The following is a 26,013-nucleotide window of genomic DNA, read 5'->3' on the forward strand; positions in this document are numbered from 1 at the left end:
AGCTGCTGGCAAATCCGCTCCGGCGCTGGGCGCCTCCTCCGCGCGCGTCTCCTGTTGCTTCTTCAAGCCTCACTTCCCTTTGCGAAGAGCTCGCAGAGAGGAGGGCGCGGGCGACATCACAGGGGTCTGCGAGGGGACCCAGAAGCCAGCGGACGAGGGTGACCAGGGAGCCCAGCTAGTCAGCCCCTTCTGGGAGGCGGGAAAGCTGCAAGCCGCGCCCACCACCCTGCCCCCAGCGCGCCACTCCCGGCTGCTGGGACTCTCCTCGTTCTCCTGGGATCCGCTCGGAAGGGACCCAACGCCTAGGTGAGCAGCAAGGGAGGTGGGCAAAGTTGGCGCCTTCTTCCGAGTGGAGGAGGCTAGGGTGGGGACCCGTCACTCTAGCGCCAGGTTCCTCCGAGTCTTGTTTGTTTCAGTGGGTGTGTGCCCAGGTCCCTGCCTGGGCGGCGGGAAACGGATTTGGAGATGTAAACAAGTAGATGAGCTTCCGAAGGCTAAGGATCCCAGGATGGGGTTGCAGGCAATGGCGGTGGGCGATGCTTATGGCTGGAAAATGCTTTCGAGGCTGCCCTGAGCTTGCATCAGGAGCTCCAGAAGAAGGATAAGAGGACCCTTTAACAGGGGAGCTTCCCTTTGTTACTCGGAAGCGGGAGACCCTGCGGGGAATGGAGATGCGAGGACCCGAGAATGTAGCTGGATGTGAATGTGGACACATGAACCACACAAAATGAAAATTTGCTGGCTTGGTGCTTGTGGGGTGTGGGCGTGGGCGTGGGCTCCGGGAGTGGCGAAGAGGCCCTGTAGACGGCGTTGGGGTTCGAGGGTGAGGGGATTCATCTGACTGCATTGCCTTCTTTTGGTCTGTCCAGCTCGATTTTCTTTCCAGGGCTGCTAGTACCCTATCCCCATCGTTCCCCACCGGGGCTGGCCCTGGCGGAGCCTCCCCGCTTTATGTCTGCCCAGGGCTTTCCTGTAGAGTTGGTTGAGAGACTGGGTCTCTGGGCGTCTGCTCCCAGGAGCAGTCAGGTTGGAAATACGGACCCACCCAAGCTGCCACCAGCCTCCAGACCCAGAGGTTGTGGTGGCTGGAGGCTTGGCTCCACCAATGTACCCCCTGTCTTTGTCTAACCTGTCTTCCCGCGCTACTGGAATTGGGATTTCTACCTTTGTAGAGGGACCAGTGGGCATCTCAAGGACCCTTGGCTCTAGTGTTCTGGCTGCCCTCATATTGTAGATGTATGAATGTGTGTATCTGTTTTCCAACTTGGCCTTTTGCATGTGACCTGTCTCATGGTTGCCATGGAAACCCCTCCAGTTCAACCTCCCTCCGATTTCTGCCCATTCCTCACCTCCAATTGCCTCCCCTCCCCCCAATATGGTTGCTTAGATACTGGTTACCCTTTGCTTTCTAAAGGAGGACACTCTAAGTCTGCCTCCCTTTCTAAACTGCCTGGCCCTTTACCCATCCCACCACCACAAGCACCACAAACACAAGTGCTCACACATTACACACAATATCTTCACAGCCTCACATGCCTGTCACTCCTCACAGCCGTAATGGACACACATAACATACACATTTATATCACATGAACACCAAGTAACACATCATGAAACCACAACACATAAAGCCAAAGACACCAAATGCACAGCACACCACATAAACGGCAAATATATCACACACCCTACACACCACATACACACCAATTACACCACACACATATAACACCCACACCAAATATACTACCTGCACCCCATCCCACATACACAGTAACTGTACCAAATGCACGCTACTTACACTCAGTCCTCCGTGTGTCCGTGCAGGGACTCCACCTGTAACACAAACCGACACATACACACGCATGCACACATACGCATGCACACAGACACAGACACACACCAGGCTGGGTGAGGCTAAGCAGACAGAGCGCTTTCCTTCCTCTTCAGCCTTATTCTGGAGACTCAGAGCATAAAGAAGGAGAAGCCCAGAAGGGAACCTCTCCCATCTCCCAGGGACCTTGCAGAAAAAAGCAAAAGAAAAGCTCCCAGACCTCCCTAGTAGAGAAACCCCTCTGCTAGGTGCCAGACTCCAGGGCCAGGGCTGGGCACAAACCAGGATTTAAGTCTCTTAGGGCTGTGTTCTTCCTTCTTTGACCCCCGTGGTCCTTTCTGGCCAGAGGAGGCTCTGTGGAGGGGAGGGAAGCCTGTTATGAGAACACAAGAGGGCAGAGAGAAGGAACAGGGATCAAAGATGTGTGTGTGTGCGCGCGTGTGCGTGTGCGTGTGTGTGAGAGAGAGAGAGAGAGAGAGAGAGAGAGAGAGAGAGAGAGAGAGAGAGAGAGAGAGAAGCAGAGACAGAAAGAAGGAGAGAGAGACAGAGAGAGGAGACAGTGACACAGAGTGAAAGAGAGACAGAGAGAGGGAGAGAGAAGAGCCAAAGAAATGCCCATCAGGGTTCTCAGCTGTGTGTGGAGTTCTGGTCTACCTCAGCCCCGGGTTTTCCTGCCTCTTGCTTGTTCCTCCAGTCATTTTCATGCCTCTGGGAGAGTAAGCCAAGAGCTGCAGCGTTGCCGGGACACTGTCAAGACTTGTCCTCAGGTCCTCAGGTGGCTGGGACTTGAGGGAAGAGTTCCCCTCTGGGTTCCATTTGACCTTTGGACTGATGGAGAACCCATGTTGTTCAGTGATTGAGTGGTTTTGAGCACCTACTGGTTGCTAACTTCTGGGAACATGACTGTGAGGAAGAAGACACAGTCCCTGACCTCAGAGCCTGAGAATCAGGTCAGGATGTGGGTGGGGAAACTGAGTCAAAGCCCCATAAGCAGCGGTGGCAGAGGCCGACCTCCTTAGGCAAGATCTTAGATTCCACGCTGCTCGGCCTGTACCTCTTTCCTTGGTGGCTATCAATCCTTTGGAAGCTGGGATGTCCCTTCCAAAGTGACCTTGTAGGTGTGTTGAAAGATGTGGCCAGGAGAGGTGAGAAGGGCAATTTCTTGAACCTTGGCCCCTCCCCCCCACAGCCTTTGGGAAATTAACCCATGTAGCTACCTAAATTCTCTTCCTCCATGAATCAGAGCACACATTCCCCACCCTCCACTCTCTCTCCCTGTAGAATGCAAGAGACTAACATCTGGGTGCAGATAGTGCCAGGTAGCCCCTAGGATCACCATCTACCAAAGATCACTGTCTAATAGGAGGGGCCACCTGCCCTTTCTGGAATGCCCTGGGAAAGCAGAAGTCACAGGGCCCACAAAAAGCCAGGTTCTAGCTCCTTGGCTCACACCTGAGCGCTGTGCTCCCCAAGAGCAAATGCATTTATTCCACAAATATCCTGTTGGATACACCACAGGTCTCTTGGTGCAACCTAAAAATGGCTTGGTCTGTGCTCAAGTAACCTGAGGCCTCCAAGATCTTAGGCATTTGTTTCCAGATTGGTCCATGGGGGATTTAGTTATGATTTCCAAGCCACGTCCTTCCTTTAAATGTGTGTGGATTCTAGAATCTTGAAAACGACCGATTTCCTCTTAGGTAGCAATGTATGTGAGGGGTTGGGGTGGGGTGTGGCTAAAGTGAGCTGGAAAGGGACTGTCTGGCCACTCTGGACAAAGCTTTTCTTTCACCACTGACCGGGCAATGGCTGAGAAGCCAAGGTCAGCTATGCTTTTCATGGGCTGGATGGGGGAGGGACTCTTCCTGGACAAGAGTCACCTGTCTGTTCTGCTAGGACACACATGGGCCTGAAAGGCTTAAGGGGCCTAAGGGGCTGGCTCTGCAGAGTGGGAAGTCAGGACCAGCAGTGGCTGGTCTTTGAAGACGTCTGGATGGTTTAGAGGGTCTTGTCAAGAACAACCCCTCATCTTGGATCTCTGTCTTTAAAAAGAAGCTGGACCTCTCTGACCAAGACAGAATCTCGGAGCCGGTTTAGCCGCATCTTTTCTGTTTTAAAATGGGGCTGGAGAGGAATTCTGACCTGTGAAATATAAAGCCAGCTTGGAAACAACGTAGGAAAACATCTGTCATGAGATGTCTGGCCGGGGAGGAAGAGGTTTGAGCTCCACGGATCGGGTTGGGACTGGAGGAATGTCTCTGCCCAGTCAAGAACTGTGGTTTGGGTAGAAAGGGTCAGAGAGGAGACCAAGGAGATCTATTTGGAGTCGTGGTGACATTCCTGTCCTCCACAGCTCCAGAGGAAAGCCAGCCCTCGGCTTTACTCATTGACACTTTTAACAAATGCCAAGTCCCTCCGGTATGGTAGTCCCTGTGGGTTTCTCAGAACCCTGTGGACTGTAGAGCTGTGGAGTCATCCTTTCTCATTCCTGCTGAGGCAGACCTAATGATTTGGGCTGTCCCTCCCCCTGTCTGCTTACCTCTCCTCTGTCTTCCTCTGGGAAGACCCCGTAATCCTCCTCGTGGCCCTCTTCCTCCACAGGAGGGCTCCTCGACTCACCGACAAGCACACTCACACTTCTGTGAGCAGCCCCTTCCTTACACACACATAGCCCTCTCTCCCTGACACTTAGACAGGGGCTTGCACGTTTCCACACACCTTCTCACTTTCCCCAGCAGCCGTCTCTCGCCCCCGCAATGGCCTATTAACTTCTGTCCTCTCAGCGTCGTCTGTGGATCTCTCAGCTCCAGTCTGGTCTTGTCAAAGCCCCTGTGTGTGGCTGTCTATCGCTGAGTAATGACAGGTGCGTGGTCTTAACCCCTCGGGGCCTCCAGGTGCCAACCCTAAGCCCTTGGGACTTTCTAGAACATGCACTGTTCCTGCCTGTGGAGGGGGGGGGCAGTCTTTGTACACCCATTCTGAGGCTTCCTTTTATTTTTTATCTTTATATGTCCAATGAGTTTGGAGATGGGTGGGGTGAGCTCTGTAAAGCAGTTGAATGACGTTGGTGATGACTCCATCTTGCTGTCCTTAGGATGACATCACTGTTCTGTCTCCTCTCTGGTGATCATTCCTCCAAGAAGCTCTTTCTAATTCCTACTCAGCGTTTTGGACACTCCCACATTCTATCCCCGCCCCTTTAAAGATAAGGTCACCTGGAGGAAGTCCAGTGAGCCCATAGAGGAGCCATCCTGCCCTTGTTCCCACCCAGCCCATTCCTTTCTTCCCATGCATGGTCTTGGAATGTCTCTTCCTTTGTAGTCTGGAAGACGTCAAAAGGCTGAAGTTAACAAGAGTGAGCTGATTCACTGCTCCATTTTGGGGCTTGACGAGACCCAGATGGCAGAGATGAAGAAATGAAGGCCTGGCGTTGGGGGATGTGTGATGAAATGCCTCAGAATGCTTAAAATACACCATTGAGAATCTCAGGTGTTTGTTCTGAGCATAGGGTGGGTTGTGACTACTTAAAGAGACAGCAATGCTGAAGTGTCAGTTAACTAATTACAACACACACACACACACACACACACACACACACACACACACACACACGAGCTGTGGCACTCTGGGAATCGGCCAACAAAGGCACAAGGTAAGAAGGGAAGGGACAAATTGGGTCAAGTCAGAGACCCTTAAGCTCCGTGCACTCTGGGTATCTAGACCCAAGCGACCTTCATTTCTCCCTCCCATACCTGGGAAAGAATAAGAATCCATGAAGACTGTGGGCGGAGCCGTGAAGACCAGAGATGGGCTTCCAGAAGTGGGCAGCTAGCGGAGGGAGGATGCCAATGCCCTGGAATGTGATCTGCTAGTGAGAAGGGTGGCATGGGACTGGTTTTGGTCCCTGGCCTGGTGCAGACTTCAGGACTGTCTTTGCTACTGGGACTGCTCTCTGGCCTCTGTGAATGTGTGTGTGTGTGTGTGTGTTACACGCATGTACACGTGTGCATGCGCAGACCCAGGAGGGGGTGATCTCTTTTGTGCCTGGCCAAGCACTCAGCCCATGACTTCTGTGTAATGCAACTGGTTACTTAGACTTGCTGGAACTGGATGCAGGGCCCTAGGTGGGATGCTAGGGCCTGGCTCCCTGACTCATGCTGAGCAGTGCATGTCAGGTGCCTGGGTATGAGTTGGCTATGACATCCCTATTCCTCTGTGCATTGGGTAGGCTAATACATTGAAGACTGCCTCAGTAGTGACAGTGAAGGGGCCATAAGCCCCAGGCCCCTGCTATTAGGCTAGCATGGAGTCTCTCTAGGAGGACATGTAGAAATCAGGTGTGAAGTTGGTGACGTGTTTCCCTTTCTCAGAAGAAGCCTGGTTTCTTTCCCAGGTCTGCTCTCATTGTTCCTTCTGTGGCCAGTGTCTTCTCTCCCAGTAGTGACTCCAGGTTAAAGGCAAAGGTTCCTAAAGCAACAAGTGCTGTGTGAGGCAGGACTGTGGCCTCTGGCCTGCACAACCCACTGGATTTGGGACTGGGCTCTTAGAGAAAGATTTTTGAGTCTTGGAGACCCAGGGGTCCCCCTATTCTATGAAGGAGGCATGGTTGAGAAGAACCCCCAGTTACTGGACCCTTGCCAGTCATGAAGACCCAGTCACAAAGCGAAATGATTAACTGCCCCATCCTTAGGCTGCCCAGCTGCCTTCTGCACACCACAAGGAATTCAAGACAAAGTCACTCAAGCCATCAGGATTCCAGGTCTTTCGGAAAGCCACCACCCTCTACCCTTTCCTTCCCCTTGCCAGCTTTGAGTCCATCTCCTGATCGGCTCCACTCTGGAGTGCTGGGGGAGGGGAGCAGTCTACAGAGATACTACAATCATTTCAAGCCTGGCTCTTAAACTGAAGAATTGATGTTTAACTGTTTATTCAATGTGTTTTTGAAATATAGGTCAAGCAAATAGGCCACAGAACTATCAATGGCCTCTGATCCCAACCAAAAACAGTTGCTGTAAAAGGCAGCTTTAAAAGCCTTGGCTGAGCCAGCACTCGGGAGGCAGAGGCAGGCAGATTTCTGAGTTCGAGGCCAGCCTGGTCTACAGAGTGAGTTCCAGGACAGCCAGGGCTACACAGAGAAACCCNAAAAAAAAAAAAAAAAAGCCTTGGCTCTTGGCTCTGTGGCAGTGAACCAGCTATGCCCTGCCTATTGCAGAAGCATGTGGCATGCGAACACCTGTGTTCTGCAGTGTGCCAAGACAGTGAGCTGAGGAGCTACGAATGAATAGAGATGGAGGACTAATTTGATTATTCAATATTGAACAGACTTTTTCTTTTGGAACAGTTTTAGATATACAGAAAACTTGGGTGGACAGCACAGGCCTCCATACCTTCTTTGTCTGCACACAGCTTCTGTGTACAAATAAAATACACTAAAAAAGTCAATATATTACTTTAGTGTGCCACAGTCTCTACTGCACTCCAACTACAGTTGATACATTATAAACTAAAGTTGACACCCTGTGCAGTTCTTACCCAACCAATATCCTCTTTCTGTCCTAGGAGTCACCTCCCAAGACCATGTTGCATCTAGTTATCATGACTTCTTGTGCTCTTTTTGACTGTGACAATGTATCTTTGTTTTGATGACTGTTGCATCTGTAAGGAGCACAGGTCGGGTAGGATGTTCTGCTCTTGGGAATTGGGTAGTGTTTTCTCATCATTAGACTGGGGCATGGGTTTGGGGAAGAAAGATCACAGGTAAGGAATCACTGTCATCATGTCATGTCATATCAAAAGCACTGCCTCTTTCCCCATTCATGCTCCAGCAACACAGTTGGCACCTGTTACTAGAGCTCTGCTCCCTCTACTCACAGCAGACATCCTAACACATCAGTCTATTTTCCCTGGCCATCTCAACACCAGAGTCTTGCAAGTCTGTGAATGAGAGGCAGGAGAAGGTTAAAGATGTACACAACAGCTGCAGAAGGAGGCAGGCTGTTGTACCGGCCCAAAGGTCTACAATCTAGGGGACAGACTTAAAGATTCTCTCAAGGTGACTGCACCTGAGACATACAACCGGCCTGGAGTCAGGGAGGGAGCGGGCAGCCTAAGAGCATGGTCAGATCATAGCTCCATCTGGCAGAGGCTGTATGTCTCTCTTGCTTGGTGCAGAACTCTTGCTGACAAGGGAGGTATCTGGAGAACAGTTAGGTGGCCATGGGTATTAGAGTGATCAAGCTGATGTTCTTTATGAAATCACAGCCTCTTCCACAATGATTCTCTGTATCTCAGCCATACAGAAATCAATCTGACTATACCCTGGGCTAAGGCATTAGCTGCTGTTAGCATCAGAAGGATTTCTCATTCACAAATAGATGTATTGACTTTGTAAGTTTGATATTGTGGAAGAAGACACCTTCATTTTAGCCCCATGTCTTAATATTCTCACCAGAAGGAACACAAGGTGATCAGTAAGTAGCTTTGTACCCCTAGTGGAAAGCTACCAATTGCTGGGCTGTTGCTTTTCTTGGTATCAGCTGTGAGCTGAGCTCCAATGAGCAGTAACCACTACAGCTTGTTGGGGACATGGTCCAGTTTCAGCTTAAGGCTAAGAGTCTCTGATCTCATGCAACAAGCTCCTTGAGCCCAAGGAAATAGGAGGACCAGTGACACCCGAGGAATAGCCCCAGATCTTAGAGGAGTGAACGTGTCCTGATTGAGGCAACTTAGGCACACATTGAAATGTCCCTTGCAGAAGCTAGTCTTTCTGAAGGACTTTTGGAACAGAAGAAGATGGCCTTGCTGCTAGAGAGGTGTCTGAGGACCTCCAGGGTTGGGGCATGGTTGTCCCTTACCCTGCCCTTCTGCCAGGGAACAATGTGAGATGCTTCTCCCAGACACAGCAGCTGCCTGTTGACTTTCCCTGTGTAGGCTCTACTCTGGTGTGTTTTCTTTTCTCTGCTCTTTGGATTATCCTGGTAACCAGGGAGCCAGGGACACAGCAGAGGTGGCTGGGCAGCCTGGTGTGACCCTGAGGGGGAGGAAGAGGATGTGGAGACCTGGAGTTTCCTTATACGTAGATTTAGTCTCTGCCGTCTGCTTCTCCCTCTGTGCTTCCTGTCCACTTTCTGGCTCAGTTTCTGATGGGGACACTGTCCCTGGGCTAGCCTCAGTTCCAACTTCTTTTTCCTGGATAACCCCCCCCCCCTCTCACACACACACACATGCACAGATGCACGTGCGCTCGTGCACACCATACCTCCAGCCCTGCATCTCATCACCGGGCTTTTCTGTCTCTTCCTTGATTCTGACATCTCAGGTAGCAAGGGGACGTTGAAGTCCCCTACTTTTTCTTTTTGACTACCTGTGAGACTGTGAGGGGCAGCCTTCAATAGACAACTGGCCAAGGGCAAAGGGGGTCAGGCTCCCTCCCAGGAGGAGATAGCTGTGGTAAGAGTGGCCATGGAGACAAGACAGCAACTGTGCCCACTCAAAGGCCACAGCATCCATTCTCATAGACCTGAGACCATATTGCCGTCACCTCTTATAGTTGCAGGAGGAAAGGATCCCAGACCTCCAGTTGCTTTTGAGACACAGGTCCTGAGTGGCAGATAGAGGAGAGCTGAGTGGTTCCCCATGGGGACTTGCGGGTCAGGGTACTTGGGACTGAATCTGACCTCTAGGTCTTTTGGAAAGTAACCACACCTTTTCCTCCTCAGTTGGCCTATTGGTGATGCTCATCATGGTGGCCGCTCCCAGGACTGTTGAAGGATTGTAAGCTGTGTAGCGCCACCCTTGCATGGCATGGGCATCTGATAAATATTGCATATTGCTGCCACAGAGCTCGGCTGTTTTCAAAAACCTTTCCCACGTGTTATCTCACTTGCCCTTTCGTACAGCCTTGAGAAGTGGACAGGACGGATCAACTGACTCTGCACTGCCCACCCCACACTCCCACCCTCGCCTAATGAACTGCATCGGCCTGTAATCTGTTTTTTCTTTCTTTCTTTCTTTCTTTCTTTCTTTCTTTCTTTCTTTCTTTCTTTCTTTCTTTCTTTCTTTCTTTCTTTCTTTCTTTCTTTCTTTCTTTCTTTCTTTCTTTCTTTCTTTCTTTCTTTTTAAAAGAGCTCTCACAAGCAAACAGCTCTCGGTTCCCACTTGGGGTGAGCTGGCAGACAGCCTGCATTCTGCTGTCCCTCTCACCCTCTCGTGTGAATATGGATGAAGCTGGAGGTGCTGGGAGCTTGGCTGGGGGAAGCGGGGGGGGGGGGGGGGCCCTTTCCTGTGGAGTTCATCAGTTAGGTCTCGGAGTCTTAGCCTGCTGGATGTGGGGTGGGGGGAGGGAGCAAGGAGAGTGACACGTGGCAGGGGGATGTGGGTCCCTCATAGAACCACAGGGCAGGTAGCCCACTGTGGGCATAGGAACGCTCCTGTGTGATCTGGGAACTCAAATGTGGGGCTGGCTCCCCACCAGCACAGCCTACTCACGGCAGGAACAGTACTCTTTCTCCACTAATGGAGAGGCAGACAGGGCAAGGTGGAAGTGTAGAATCCAGCCCTCACTCGTTTTCTGCGCCCAGTTTCTCTCCCTGTCAAATGTGTGTGATGCTGACTCAGGGCCTTGAGAAGGCCTCTTCTCATCCCACAAGGGAGTGAGGGGATGATGGGAACTGGCCTTTGCCAGAACTCTGGCTGCATAGTGTGTGTGGGCTGGGCCGAGCGACCGTCAAATATCATAGCTGTAAATAGTGCAAGGCCAAGCTACTGAAGACAACAAAGAAGCCAAGACAGGCTGAAGCGGTGGACAGGCTAGCCAGACATTCTAGCCAAGACTTGAAGGCCTTACATTTCCTGAGACGGTAGAAGTCACTGTTAGGAAGGAACTGGGGGATGGCCTGCTCTGCTTGTATGAACCAGAACTGCCAGGCTGGGGTCTGCTCCCTTAAGGCCTTCTCAGCCTTGCTCCTCTGTGGGAGTGAGCTAGGGGCTAAGTTGTATCTCTGAGGTGCTTTCTGGACCAGCTCCTTCTCTCGCTGTCCCAGAAGCCAGCAACACCCGCTTTGCCCCTTCCCCCCTTTGCAGCTCTAACCCAAGCTCATTTTCCAGTCGACGGGGCCTGTCAGCTGCTTCCCTTCTGCCTCTCATTGCCCTGCCGTGGCGCCTGTCAGGCTGCCTCCAGGACCTATCGGGTACTGCCCACCCTCCCCTGACACAGGGCTGGCTGTTCCCAACCTCAGTGCATCAAATCGGCTGGCAGGGCCAGAGGCATGGATTCTTGAGCCAGGCCCTCCTTGCCCCTGACTGGCAGCTGAATCAGGTCTCTCTCTCATTGGACCTAGGCTTTCCAAAATTAAAGGCAGATGCTTGCCTCGTTATATCCCAGCCCGGCCTGCTGAGATGCCACATTCTCTGTTGAAAGACATGGAGATACAATAAGCTAAACCATGTCCCGTGGTCTCTTAATAACAGTCCAGGTAACCTGTGAGGCCAGGCCACAGTGCTCAGGCATTCCGTGGCCCTTTGAAGGCTACCCCTTCTTGGGTACGCCTGCTTGTCATCTTACTGAGGTATTCAAGCAGGCTGTGGTGATCCTAGGGTACATTGTCTAGCCCAGGGTTGAGCCTGCAGGAAGGCAAGCAGGCCCAGTACAAGGGAAACGAGGGTCTGCAGGTAGGGTGAGGAAAATTCATGTCATTTGGAACTTCTGCCTAGTAAAGAAAGATGGTTGTCAAATTATATCACAATAGTACCAGGCATTCTGGTATACCTCAGAAGTAATATAGCATGTTGCTGTATCATCAACTGGTGGCTTCTCTTTCTGAGTGGGTTTTACCCAGCAATTAAGTGAAATTATGTGACTCAGTATGGAAAGATAATCGCTGGAGGATTCTTCTGATTGCCTTCGCCGCACATGCAGTGGATGCCTGTGCAAACAGCGGTATAGCGGGAGAGGAGACTAACACAGAACGGCTGTGGTCAGCCACAGTGTGTCCCTGGGCGTGGACAGAGTGGACCATGGAAAGGAGGTGGAACTCTTCCTCACACTGTGAGAGATCTAACAGAATGGTCTAGAGCAGTGGTGACCAGATTAATAAGATGTGATGGAGTTCTCAACTCCAGCAGCAATGATGTAATGCAGTCCTCAACTCCAGCAGTGATGATGTAATGGAGTCCTCAACTCCAGCAGTGATGATGTAATGGAATCCTCAATTCCAGCAGTGATGATGTAATGGAGTCCTCAACTCCAGCAGTGATGATGTCCAACAGTAATGATGTAATAGAATCCTCAGCTCCAACCGTGATGACATAATAGAATCATCAGCTCCAGCAGCAATGACTTCTTAGGTTCCCTGTCCCAGCCAGCCAGGTCCTCAGGGCTCTAAGCAGGGGTCCAGGACCAAAACAAGACATTTTAATATGCATGTTGAGACTTAGAGAACAATCTTAAGCCTTCCTCCTGGCCCTATTCTCTTCTGTGTGGCTTATTCCCTTACCTGAATATTCCTCTCTCCTTCCATTCTTCCCTAAACTCTGGGCCTAGAATGAGATTCTTATGCTACCTCATCTATGTCCTCCAACCTCAGCTGAGCTCCAGGCTGCCCAGTTCCTCCCCTGTAAGGAAGCAGAAAGGAATGCAGAGACAGGAATGTCAGGAGAAGCCAGGGTCTTACCATGGAGAGAGGAGAGGTCAGGATAGAATTCCTTCGTTAACAGAAACAAAGGCATCTGTGTCCCCCTCAAAGGCTCCGTGTATGTAGCTGGCCACTGCGCTCCCAGACAGTGCCAGCTGCACCACCGACGCAATCTTTCAAAGTGGTCCACGTGCCAAGAGGCAGCCTTGGAGGAGACTCAGGCTGAGAGGAACTGCTGGTGTAGACCAGGCCCTGCCAGCAGCTTGGAGGATAGAGACTCGACTACTTCTCAATTGTATGATAGTGTCTCTTTCAGCACTCTGCAACTTGATCGCAGATGTTTGCTTTGGAATCCAAGGACAGGTCTTGACTCCAGAGCTTGGCATTCGCGAGTCTCTATAGTCTGATGCCAGCCATCTTATCGGCGTTCTCCCTACCCACCCATCACACGTTACCCAGACTGGATTATTCACTGTTTTGGAAGGTGTCTGGCACTAGAAATGAAAACACTTGGTGGGCTGGTGTCACAGTCCCTTCCTATGTCATATACTAGTGGACCCAGCCTCATTCTGATGCCTTCTAGGTGGACCCTGCAGACAGCCACTGTTGCGTGAAGTGTCACGGGATTCAACTTTAAGTTGAACCTGGAATGGGTGTTGTTTATGGCCCCTTCTTTCCATGGCTCCCTCTCGATGCTCTCTCCCCCACCCTTGTCTATGGAGATCACAGCTGCTCTCAGGGTTTGGCTGAAGTGTCAGCCCCACCCCCACCCCCCAGGGCCCTTTCAGCTCTCCTGTTGTTCTCTCCTTACGGATAATAGCAGGATCTTTGTTCTCAAAAGCCTGTGTCTCTCCCTGGTCAAAACCTTGATCATTTACCTGTCCCCTGCAGATCTAGAATTCCTGTCCCCGGGGAGGATTTAACTGTGGGATTACCCCGAGCTGAGCATCTGTGGAACAGACTGTTGAAGGTTCTCAGGAGTAACCGAGTGGATGGATGGTCACTATACCTGGTAGTCTGTAGTCCTTGATACGGATGGGTCTTTTCTTCTCCAGGAAGGGCTCTGCCTGCCCAGTAATTCCTGACTGAGAAGCCCAGACTGTCCATCCTTCTCCTGGCACCTATGACCCGGTGTCCGCATGAAGGTCCCTAAGAATTGGTTTTATTTTTAAGTATGAGATGGGGTCTCTCTATGAATCCTGGCCTGGCCTAGAACTCATGGGAATCCTCTTGCCTCAGCTTGCTAGTGTTGGGATTGTACACATGAGCCACAGTTGAGAGCTTTGAATGTCAGTTCCGTTCTCCTTTCAGACTGCTTTTGGATCTGGTCTCCTCTGACCGAGGCCCAGATATAATTTAACTGTGGAATGTGAGATGGAACTGGATCCGGGAGTAGCAATACATTTGACAAAAGGGAAGGAAGGGAAGGAGGAGGACTTTACACACAGCAGGTACATATAACTTAGTTCCCTCCTTATGTGATTGAGAAAATTTTCTACTGTAACCTGATGATTTCAGCTTTGTTGTCACAGGGCTTGGCCTGCCGCACATGAAGGAAGAAAGATGCTTCCCTACCAGTCACTCCTCCCTGCATACCCAACGACACCTAAAACTCTAGAACTGAAGGAAATCTCCCAACTAAGATCCTATGAAATCAGAGTAGCATGATTATGTAAAGTGTGAACTAAATTGAAGCAGAGCTGCTGAGAGTGAATGGCAGTCGGCATCCGTCGCTGCCTACCGGAGGCCAATAAGCACTGAACCAGCGGGAGTAGGACCCAAGCCCATGACTTCTTCATTAAGCTGAGAACACTCGAGAGAAGCTAATCTGGTCTTAGGTTGGCGTTGGCCACTCTCAGTCCCCATGGGAAAAGGAAAACGAATCCTCAGAATTTCCCACAGATTAAAATATAACAAATTGGAGCTCACAGCCTAAGACTACTAAACTAAGGTAGTGTGTGCATGTGCGTGCGTATGTGTGCATGCACACATGCACATGTGTGCACTAGGAGGGAACCAAGAGAAGCCGAATCACTGTTTAAAAACCACAGATGCCACAAAACAATTTATGCTCCTAGGAATTCAGGATTTTGAAGGAAGGTCTAGCAATGGCAGTGGTATCAAGAGCCTTTAATCCCAGCACTTGGGAGGCAGAGGCAGTCAGGTCTCTGAGTTCAAGGCCAGTCTGGTCTACGGAGTGAGTTCCAGGGCTCAAGGCCAGGGCTACACAGAGAAACCCTGTCTTGAAAAACAAAACAAGGAAACAAACAAACAAAACCAAACAAAAGCAGAGAATTCAGGATTTTTGAAGTTAAAAGATACAGAAGATGAAATAACTGTGAAGACAATGTTGAAAGGAAACGGGAGATCATGCAGATGAGTGGGCAAGGAAGACTAATGAAATAACCAAGCTGTTAGAAAAGGAGCCAACTAGAACGTACAGGAATAATACAATCATTGAAATAGGAAATTAAGTGGATGAATGAAACAGCAGATTAAACACAGTTAGAGGGAGAGACGAAATAATTCTGAAACAATTACCCAGCATGCAGCACAGAAAAGCAAGGAAGTAGAAAATCAGAATGGGCAGCGTGATGATTTGTGGAACGCAATAAGGATGCCCAGCACATATCAGAGCCATAGTCTAGGAAGACAAAGTAGGATGCATGCAAGGCAGGATGTAGACATCACTTACTTATTCGTAATTATTGCAAAGTGAGTGTCTTGGGAGCCCAGTGTTAAAGCGGAATCCTCAAAACCTTAGGACTCCATTTGAAGCTAGTCATGAGTAATTCAAAACAAATTTGTCTGTGTGTGCACGTGTGTGCACATGTATGTGTAATCATTGTTTCTCTACCGCCTTTCACTGACATGGTCAGTACACTAAAACAGAGATAGAAACAATCTGTGTGCTAATTAGAAAGACCATTTGCAAAGTCTGTGTACAGAGAAAACCCAAGGGCATACAGGTAAGTTATTAGAAGTGAGAGATGGATTACTGTATTTAAGACCAATAGATAAAAACCAATTGTTTTGCTCCATACAACACAATACGTTAATGTTTAGAATAACAATATCATTTTCAATGTACCAATGGATCATACAGCTATGTGAAGGTATCATGACATTTCACGAGAGACTATTGACAAGGCCCTGGAAAATTAAAAGATTTATGACACTTGAGGAATTGGAATCAGGAACATGCCAGTTTCACCCAATCCCTCCAGGTAGGTACATGACAGTTCTTATGAAAATCATAAAGTTTTAAGTGACGTTGAGCAAAACACTCCTGTGTTCGAGTATATGTCCGGAAGACTGACATAGTTTTAAAGGATGCGGAGAAGGAGATGGAAGACTCTCTTACAACCCAACAGGATTATTAAAAAGCTGTAGTAACAGAGATATGGGATTTAATGCGTTACTATAGTCCACAGGTAATACATCCTAAGACCACGGAGATGACTGACATCTGAAACCAACTAGGATTCAACACTAAGTATACTGTTTTCTCATCTACTTATGATAATGTTTTAATGTGTAAGCTAGGCACAGTAAGAGCTTAACAGCAATATGTAGAGCAGTTACATAAAAACAATTCTTAAATATGGCTTTTCCCCAGTGTATCTTTTATTTTCTTGCCTGAAGAATCACCAATCACCTTACAGGTTTTTTTTTTTTTTTTTTTTTTTGAGTCTGTGTCTGTTATGTTAGAGGGTTACCTAAACACAAGGACAGTGATACACAACAGTTGTGCCAAAAAGAAAAGAGATGCTTCTAAGTGACTGGCGGGGGGGGGGGAGTGGGCAGGCAGGGGTAGGGGCAGCACATACAGTGCAGATACGTTGGACCAGAAGGTTCATGTTCTTTGTCAGGATGGATTGGGACAATGAGAGGTTTTACCATGATCCATGTGCTATAAACTGTATGCATCATTTATTTCTGAAACTTCTCGTTTAATAACTTCAGACCACAGTTGACAAAAAGCAATTGAATCCATAGAAAGTTAAGGAGAGGGGCTGGAGAGATGGCTCAGCGGTTAAGAGCACTGACTGCTTTTCCAAAGGTCCTGAGTTCAAATTTCAGCAACCACATGGTGGCTCACAACCATCCGTAATGAGATCTGATGCCCTCTTCTGGTGCGTCTGAAGACAGCTACAGTGTACTTAGATATAATAATAAATAAATCTTGAAAGAAAAAAAAAAGAAAAGAAAAAAGAAAGTTAAGGAGAGTATTATGGAGACAAATTAACCAATACATCCAAAGAGGAGGCTGGGAGATAACCACACAGCCAAGTAGAAACCAGACTTGTGGCAATATGGAACACCACAAGAAGTGGCTGGCAGTCCCAAGTGGTTCTGGGACATCTGGTTATCAGAATGGGAGAAAAGAAAGATTCAGACCCCTACCTCACACCTCAGTTCCAAGAGGAATACAATTTTTGAGTGTAGCTGGGCTCGATGGTGCATGCCTGTGGTTCCGGACACTCCCCCAGATGCTGACGGAGGGGCTCTTAAATCCAGACTCCTAAGACCAAACCCAAAATGCAAACAAACCTTTAACGTGGCCTGCCAGTGTGAAGGAATGTCTTAAATAAGACACATAGATCATCATATTAGAACTGAGACGTGCCGTGCACTGGAGGGCAATTTTTAAAAGTAAAGACAGAGCCAGCAAGACAGCTCAGGAGCTCCAGGTCTACCACCAGGCCTGACCCCGGGGTTCCACCCCATGATGCCAGTGATAGGCGAGAACCACCTCCCCCAAGATGTCATCTGACCTCTATACACCTGCTGTGACACACACACACACACACACACACACACACACACACAGTGTGAGTAAATGAAATGTGAAAAAAAGTTCTTAAGTAGAAAGATAAGTCACAGGCTGAGAGGAAATATTATATTGGAATACTCAATAACTGAGGTTTAATGTCAAGATCGGAAAAAAATGATTTGAAACAGGAAAAAGATATGAACGTCCTATCACCCGTGAAGAAACGGAAATGTCAGATGCCCAATGCTAAGTGACCAGATTAACGCCACATTTTATGCCTCGACATTAACCAAAATCAGGACATATAATAATGTCAATGCTGATCAGGATGGGAAGTGGCAGATCAATGACATCACACTGACCAGATGATAGGGAAATGACCCGGTGACGAGTGATTAACTGTGCAACACTGACATGTTTGCCACCCAAGCCGGGGTCTCCAAGTCATTCTCACTCATGGCCACCGTTTCCTGGCTGCAGGGTGAGACCGGCCAAGGGGCCAAGCCGTATTCCCTTTAAAAGGAAACTAAGCAGGACAGTACTTAATGCACTGTAAGTGTCGTTTTTATTGTTATGTTTTCTGGTGTCCAAGAATGAATGTTCCCCCACCCCCACCCCGATCTGCAGTATAAACAGTTCCTCTTGAGACTGGTTGTTCTAAATTGTTAAAAACCTCTCAATTTTATGTGTGGCCTTGTCAGTATGCATGTTACTATTTATAACCATGTCACATAGAGTTAGCAATGCCAGGTTAAAGACACCAGATGTCCATTAACAAGAGAATGGATCAGTACACAATAGTTTGCCTTCAGAATGAAATGCCAGGTGTTAAACATGAATTAACGGCGGTTCTGTGTAATAGTATAGATAAATCTTCAGTACAATGTTGATTAAGGCAGGTCCGGGGGCCTGTAAATATTATAGTTTTTTAAAGCTATATTAGGGGTTGGGAGAAGACTCAGTCAGTCAGCATGAGGGCCCGAGTTTGATCCCCAGAGCTTATGTGGAGTGGCACCTAAGAGCAGTCTCTGTATTGAGAAGGTGGGGAGTTTAGAGGATGGCTGGAATTTGCCAGCCAGCCAGCCAGCCAGTCAGCCACCCGCCAGCCTCTTTGAATCAGAATCTGTCAGCTCTGGGCTCTGCCTCAAAAGATAAAGTACAGAGTGTGTGAGGGAGACGTCTGACGTGGCTGCCATGCAAGAGCATGTGCCTGCTCAGACACCCAAACGCTTACAAATGTACAGAATCACACTGAGCAATGTTATTGGATATCTGGGTCAAGTATACATAGTTTTAAGAAGAGCAAGGTGCATGTTCACAACAGCAGGCGATTATTTGACACCTACAGGACTCTGGCTGGAAATGGTCATGGATGAAGCTCTGCTGCCCCCTGGTGTCTGATTGGTGGATGGCAGCAGGGTCGCTTGTTAGACTTGAGCGTGGGCCAGGTCATTCTAGACAGGTTCAGGCTGCGGCCTGTCTTACCCTGCGTGGAAAAAATTAAGCAGCTTTGGGCGCTCCTGATTTAGGTTCTTCTTGCTTCTCACTCTGTATTACTCTTCTGAGTCTGAGAGTGACAAGTGTGTAACCCTACTGATACATGTCCCTGGTGTGTCCCATCGGAGTCCCCCACTTCATCACCAGAAATTGGTGAGATCCAAGTAGAGGGCTCAGTGACTTCCATGGAAGGAGAGACGGGTTGATGCTCAGAACCCCCTATCCAGATTGCCTTTAACGCAGTTATCACCTTTGGGAGATGGGGGCCTCTAGGGGAAGCTGAGAAAACAGGAAACAACAGGAAGGACACCCAAGATCAGATATGGGCATCAGGGTGTGTGATAGCATTTGGGGAGCACAAAGAGTCCTCCACCCATCGCCTGATAGAAAAACACTTCCTAGGGGCTGGAGAGATGGCTCAGTGCTTAGGATGCTTACTGCTCTCCCAGGGGACTCAAGTTTGGTTCCCAGCACCCATATCAGACAGCCCTCAACTGCCTGTAACTCCAGCTCGAGGAGATGTGGTGACTAGCCTCCAAGGACACCTGCACACATGCGTACATAGACACACACTCACACATACAATAGAAACATATCTTTAAAAAAATACTTTCTGACGGGCTGTTGACTATGGGAGCTGGGCCCAGGGCCCCACATCATAATGAGGCAGAGGTGGCCCGGAAGGAGGACACTGGTGAGACATCTCCAAAGCCCTCGGGAAGGCAAGGCTTCAAGCCCAGAAGCCCCACGCTAATGAGTCCCTGAGCCGTCATCTGACCGGGGCCCTGCCACTCCCTCTGTGAAGGGCATTTACTATCAGCAAGCTTCCGTTCCAGGCCTGCAGTGTGGACCTAGCACAGTGCCTGTTAAGTGGCCTGACTCATCTGAGTTAATAGAATTGGCCACACAGAGCTCTGAGAGTCTGGTGAGAGCCTGATAAGGTGGCATCGGTCCCGGAGATTTCAAGCAATCTCAGGTCACACAGGCTCCCCGCACAGTTCAGGCTGGGATGAGCCCCCATCAGGGTGACAGTTTACCGAGGAAGGTCCTCTGTCCCTGGAGTAATGTCTTCCTTCTTTACCCCCAGACACCATGGAGACGGTGCTGGTCCTCTGCAGCTTGCTGGCCCCTGTGGTCCTGGCGAGTGGTAAGTGTCATTTAGGGCCTTGCTGTGCCAAACTGGCAGACACAGCCCTTTTCGGCAGAAGGTTCTGGCCCTTTCAGACATTAGGGTTGAGAGATCTTAGGCCACTTTACATCTGGTCACGGGCTCTTACTGTCAGCAGAGGAAAACAGATCCTAGTTCAGGGGCCCCCCTGCACGCCCCCTCCCACTGTTCCCCATAAGGGCTCAGCTATCTTTCTCTAAATCTCTCCAGGTACCTTGGGCTCCTGTGGAATTGTAGCCTAGACTGTAATTAACCCATCCTGACTTTATATGCAAGTCACAAGCCTCCCCCGCTTCTTGACCTCAGTTTCCCCCATTGTCACTAGATGATAGTAGACCTGGTCTTTTGGAGGAAATGAAAGGCATGATGTGAGCCCAGGACCCAAAGGTTCTGGCTCAGGCAAGGACCCCAAGCCCAGCTAGCCCATCTTCCATGACCTCAAGTATCTCTGCCCAGTGAGCCCCCTTCACGAGGACTCTTGGGTGGGGACTGGAGGTTGTGGGGCAGGTGAGAAGTCACAGGAAGCATGGCTGTCTCCCTCTTGACCATGTCACATCTTTCCCAGCAGCTGAGAATGAGAAAGAAAAGGATCCCTTCTATTACGGTGAGTGAGCTCAGCAGCCCCGGGGTGTGGCCCCATCCGGGAGGTGTAGGCGTGCCTCTCTCCCACCTCTCACCTCTGGTCCCTTTGCAGACTACCAGACCCTGAGGATTGGGGGATTGGTGTTTGCTGTGGTCCTCTTCTCCGTTGGGATACTTCTCATCCTAAGTAAGTGTGTCCCTTCTCTCTACGGCTGCTAGACAGATGGGGGACGGTATACAAGCCATTCTGTCTGTGGGACAGGAGAAGGCAGTCTTGCCTCTCCAGGATCAATACAGGGCTGGCATGTAGTACGCGCTCAGGAAAACAAGGAAGGCATGCCCAGAGAATGCAGGTGAGACCAGACACAGCCAAGAACAACAGACTGCATCCATAGGGCAGGGGGTTCGCCATCCCAGGAGTCAGATGCTGTTCTTGCCGTGCTCCTAGGGATGTGTCCCTGTGCATTTCCCCAACACGAGCTGTGGCGTTGAGTGTACTTTTTTTGCTCGTGGTATGAAAGGGCAAAGTTCATCATAATGGGAAGGCAGTGGAGTAGCTTGGCCTGTGATAGCAGACACATGTGGCTTGTTCACATTGAGACAGACCAGGAAGCAGAAAGCTCAGCATATAACCACAAGTGGCTACCACCTCCCAGACCTGCCCCAACAACCCACTTTGGTTAACTCGGCCCCACCTCCCAAAGATTCCCCCATCCCACAAACAGCCCCCAGTGAGGATTAGATATCCAGACCCAACTGGCGGGGGCGGGGGCGGGTTTGGGGAGGAGCAGGGGGTTTCCCAGGCTTGCTTTGGGCAGCACTGCCCGTGTCTCACAGTGCCTTTGGCCTGTACGGACTCACAGTAGGTCTTCTGTGTCCAGGCCTGGAGCCTGACCTTGAGCTGAGGCTGGAGTCGTGACCTTGGATGGTTTCTTTGTGTTTCAGGTCGCAGGTGCAAGTGCAGTTTCAATCAGAAGCCCAGGTAAGGGTGCTGAGGCTGTGGGACAGGGAGAGGTCTGTGGAGTGAACCCCGTGGGTGTTCTTCTGCCTCGGAAAGAGAACGTGGGGAGCTGGGGTATGAATCTGGGGGGGGGGGTTCCAAGTGGCTTTGGAACAAAGCAGAGGTCACAACATGGAGGGGCAGCCTCAGATGTAAATTCCTGGGTAGGAATGTGCTGGAACCTTGTTTAGAGGCCCTGGAGACAGGGAGGCTGGCTAGGAGAGAGGTAGAGGCTGATGGCTGCTCTGTGGTGCAGGGCAGAGACACTGGGCCCTGCTTCTCATCTTTTCCTGAGGCTCTGTGCATTGTGTAGACGTTTGGCTTCCTTTCTACACCGTATACGTTATACCCCATTCATTAAAGTGGCCTTGGTAGCCATGGACCTCAGAAGCCAGAGTTGGGTGGCAGGCATAGTCAATCCCCACCTTGGGGCAGACACTGAAGGGTACCCATAAGTTCTGCAGTCACCTTATGCATCCCTTATGGTAGAGTGTTTGAATCTTTCAGTGGGATTGGAAGGATTAGGTGCCTGGGCTAGCCACAGAGAATGGGGGGTACTCTGTGGTTCCTGGGCTAGCCACAGAGAATGGGGGTACTCTGTGGTTTGCCCAGGACATCAGTGACAGTGTCTCTGCTTGTCACAGGGCTCCAGGTGATGAAGAGGCCCAGGTGGAGAACCTCATCACTACGAACGGTAACCTCTGTGAAAGGCTGCGGGGGAGGGTCTTCCCATGGTCTTGGGGGTGGGGAGGGATTGAACCAGGTGCCATGAGCGGCTTTGGGCTTCAGCAGACATGCCTCCAAGGTGCCAGGAAAGGGTTCCGGTACCTATGTGATACTAGCACTTCATCCGCACCAGACAGGGGCATCACTGTATGCGGAGCACCTGCTTCCTGCCAGGCAGGCTCCACCTTTCCACGTGTGCTAAGCCCCATGAGGGGGCTATCATCATCTAAGTTCTTGTAAACAGTGACCAGCTCCGCATCTTAGTGACCCCAATCCTACCATAAGAAAGCATGATGAGGGGCCTCACACGCCATCCATCTGCCTTCTCTTCCAGCTGCGGAGCCCCAGAAGGCAGAGAACTGAGGTGCAGCCTCCAGCATGAAGGTAGGTGCTCTGTCTGTGCTTGGCTTCCCGCCATCTCACCACAGCCTTCAATGAGCCTGGGCAGGGGCATCATGCTGACTTCTTCATGGCACTCAATTTTTCTTGCTCTTCCGTGGCTCTGAGGCGGGGGAGGAACTGTGGACTGCTCAGTCACAGAGACACAGAGGTGTCCTTTATCCAAACACAACAGCATAGGGAATCAGAGCTTCCAACCAGCCTTGGGGTCAGGCTCATACGGTACTGTCCCAGCTACCACAGATACACACCACACATATACACATCATACCACACACATACACACACCACACATACACACACACACACACACCCCACATAGCCCCACACACACCACACATCCCCCCTACACACACACACCACACCACATCACGCACACAAACACACACCACACACAAACACCACACACACATCACACAAACACACACACAACCACACATCACACAAACGCACACACACCACATATCACACACACACCATAAATTATACACACAGCACACACACACACACACACACCATACACTACAAATACACCATATACATGCACACTATACATACACAACCAAACATACCACACATATACACACACACCCCACTCACACCATACACATACACTATGCATACACACATCAAACATACCACACATACACAAACACAGATATCACACACATAACACACACACACACACACACTCACACATTATGAAACTCTCCAGTGCCCCTCCCAGTCCCTGCACCTCCACTGTCCTCAGCCCTCGGGCTCCACTATGTGTTACTTCCATTGCTCACTGTAGGGTGTGCCAGAGAATACATACACGGTGACTGAACAAAGCTTCCAGTCAGCAGGCGGCATAGGAACCTTCTGGAGCTACCAGAAGAAGCAGGACACACAGAGCCAGCCCCATTTATAACAGGAAAGACTGCAGTCAGAGAAAGCCGTCCTGATCGTCTCCTGGGGTTACTATTGCTGTGATAACACGTGGTCAAGAACAAATTGGGGAGGAAAAGGTTATTTTCCCTAAGCCTCCATGTTGAAGGAAGTCAAGACAGGAGCTCAAGCAGGGCAGGAACCTGGAGGCAGGAGCTGATGCAGAGGCCATGGAGGGGTATCGCTTACTGGCTTGCTCCTTCTAGCTTGCTCAGTCTGCTAAAAGAAAATAGAACCTAGGAGCACCAGTCTGGGGTGGTGCCACCCACAATGGGCTGGGCCCTCTCCCATCCATCCCTGGTTAAGGAAATGACTTATGGGTCTGCCAACAGCCTGATCTTATAGAGGCGTTTTCCCAGTGAAGGCTCCCTCTTCTCAGATGACTATAGCTTGTGTCAAGTTGACGGAAAACTAGCCAGCACAGATAGTGACAAGATGGCAGCACAGATAGTAAGTGACAAGATGGGCTACTAACCTGAATCCAGGTCTCTGTGGCTAGGGTCACTCGGAATACCTTCTCAACTGTGTCCTGGGTGGCAGACCCTGGGCTGTGCAAAGGCAAGAGAGCCAGTTTGTCGACTCACTTCTCCAGATTCCACACAATCGGGCGTAACAACCAAGTGCACAACTTTAGCTTAAGTCGTAAGTTAAAGGAAGCCAGGCAGAGTGGTGCATACCTGGGAGATAGAGGCTGGAAGATTGCCAAGTTCAAGGTCAACCCTGGCTAATAGTGAGTTTGAGGTCAGCCTGGGCTACATGGACCCTGTCTCAGAACCAAAGCCACCCAAAAGCTGTCTGGATCATGGACACTAGCCTCTGCCATGACACCAGTACTGCCATGTTTCTGTATAGTGTTTTAATTCCTTGCAGTGCCTGCATCTCCACACGACAGCTCTGGGCAGTAGAGCAGGGCTCACGCGTCCATCTTTGGGATGGATATCTTCAAGACAAGTGACCTGTTATGCAGGGGTCTGTCAACAACTCCAGTCTTAGAACACATACACACACACACACACACATACACACACTCCTCCATCTGCCTCTTGGCTTTGCCTGCTCTTCACTGGCCCTGGGGGTTTCAAGAGCACACCGTTGGTGGGATTTACAGGCAAAGAGACTATGCTGAAGATGGAGAGGATGAGAGGTATGGATACCAGAAAGGATCTGGGGTTGTCATGTGAATGCTGTGTCTCCACAGCCTCCAGAAGCCAAGGCCAGGTACCCGACGCTTCAGAGACTGATGTCGAGGCTTGAGAAAACCGGCTACTTCATACCAGACCTTTCCCTAGGAGAAGCCAAGAACACGTGTTCCCTGTGCCTCTCCCTGCCCCCCACTAACCCCAGTCCTATATTAATGATGCAACACTCACAGCCCTTCTCACTGCAGCCGGGCTCTGGACCCTGTCTGTGCCGTGTCTGTGCCGTGTCTGTGTGTGTCTGCTGACTGTGGTCGTTCGTGGATTTCATTGTTTCTGTGAACTGTGTGCTTCCTCTCCCATGCTGCCATCGGCACCTCGTGCCCTCCTGTGACCTCCATCTCCTCTTGCTCTCTGGAGCCTGCTCTGTTCCTGAGGAGCCCTAGTCCCATTTCTGGATTCAAGCTTGAGGGAGAGTTAGTTGTACCTGGGGCAGGAGTCCCCAGCAGACCCGGGGCTGAGAACATTCATTGCTATTCTTTGTAGACTCTCAGAAGAAACTTACTCCAGATTCCACCAGTTTAGAAGGTCTGTTTGCAGTTGGAGAGTCAGAATGCCTTGCTGCAGGCTCTGCCTTCCAAGGCTCCTTTTCCTTTTAGGGTGTCCACTGCAGAGTCCCGATCTGCCCCACCCTTTAGGGAACACCCAGAAATTCTTGCCTCTGGGGAACGAGCTCCTCACTTATCTTCCGAGCAATAACCCGGTAGGCTCTGGAGCCCCCCCCTGCCTTCATCCACCTTCCCTGCTTCGAAGACTTCCATCTCTGGCCCGATTTATCCGAGCAGAGGACTCCTTCCTTCTCTGAAGCTGGTCTCTGGCAGGAGATAGTCAAGGGGACAGGCAGTGTGTGGAAAGGGTGGGGATGGCTCTGTCTCTCTGCCGTGTGGGTGTGGGTCTGGAAGACTTTGCAGTTTCTTGTCCCCGCCTGTCAGGGGTCAGAGTGGAGAGGGCCGGAAGGGTGCAGGGGCAGCGGGGCTGAGGGTCAGAGAGCAACAGGGGATGAGCAGCCTGGATGCAAAACGCCGCTGCAAGTCAAAAGTCATCAGAGTGGAAACTCACACCAGAGCCTGCCCCACCTGCCTCTTGTGTTCCCTTGGAAACTAACCAAGCCACACTGTGTCCTGGGACTGCTGATCTCTGTCTTGTGATCTGTGTCCTCTGACAGCAGAAAAATAAATCAATAAATACAGCATTGTTTCCTAGTGGCTCGGAGTGCCTTTTCTTCGGAGCGTCTGAGGGTTTGTAGGGCCCAGGGAACTTAAAGGACAAGAGAGCCTGTCCC

At 50.3% G+C, this 26,013-nt stretch overlaps 1 protein-coding gene across 3 annotated transcripts; it reads left to right on the top strand.

Moving 5' to 3' along the window:
* On the top strand, positions 1-25,936 carry LOC110327736 (FXYD domain-containing ion transport regulator 6). Of its 3 annotated transcripts, none has more exons than XM_021206918.1 (8): positions 1-306; positions 19,821-19,880; positions 20,467-20,505; positions 20,596-20,670; positions 21,429-21,465; positions 22,128-22,177; positions 22,544-22,593; positions 24,734-25,936. In XM_021206918.1, the coding sequence occupies exons 2-7, from the start codon at positions 19,826-19,828 to the stop codon at positions 22,570-22,572; spliced, it is 285 nt and encodes a 94-aa protein (XP_021062577.1). In that variant the 5' UTR covers positions 1-306; positions 19,821-19,825; the 3' UTR covers positions 22,573-22,593; positions 24,734-25,936. The 3 variants fall into 3 exon arrangements, with proteins under 3 accessions (XP_021062577.1, XP_021062578.1, XP_029399361.1); XM_021206919.2 differs by having other exon boundaries at positions 38-306; positions 20,470-20,505; positions 24,734-25,926; XM_029543501.1 differs by lacking the exon at positions 1-306 and adding an exon at positions 19,688-19,709 and having other exon boundaries at positions 20,470-20,505.
* Positions 25,937-26,013: the final 77 nt, after the last annotated feature.

This window comes from Mus pahari, chromosome 10 (genome assembly GCF_900095145.1).
Source record: "Mus pahari chromosome 10, PAHARI_EIJ_v1.1, whole genome shotgun sequence".
Lineage (NCBI taxonomy): Eukaryota > Metazoa > Chordata > Mammalia > Rodentia > Muridae > Mus > Mus pahari.

Coding starts and splice junctions, on each gene's coding strand:
- LOC110327736 (XM_021206918.1), top strand. CDS start 19,826: ATGGAGACGGTGCTGGTCCTCTGCAGCTTGCTGGCCCCTGTGGTCCTG. Junction 20,506..20,595: donor AAAGGATCCCTTCTATTACG/GTGAGTGAGCTC, acceptor GTCCCTTTGCAG/ACTACCAGACCCTGAGGATT. Junction 21,466..22,127: donor AGTTTCAATCAGAAGCCCAG/GTAAGGGTGCTG, acceptor TGCTTGTCACAG/GGCTCCAGGTGATGAAGAGG.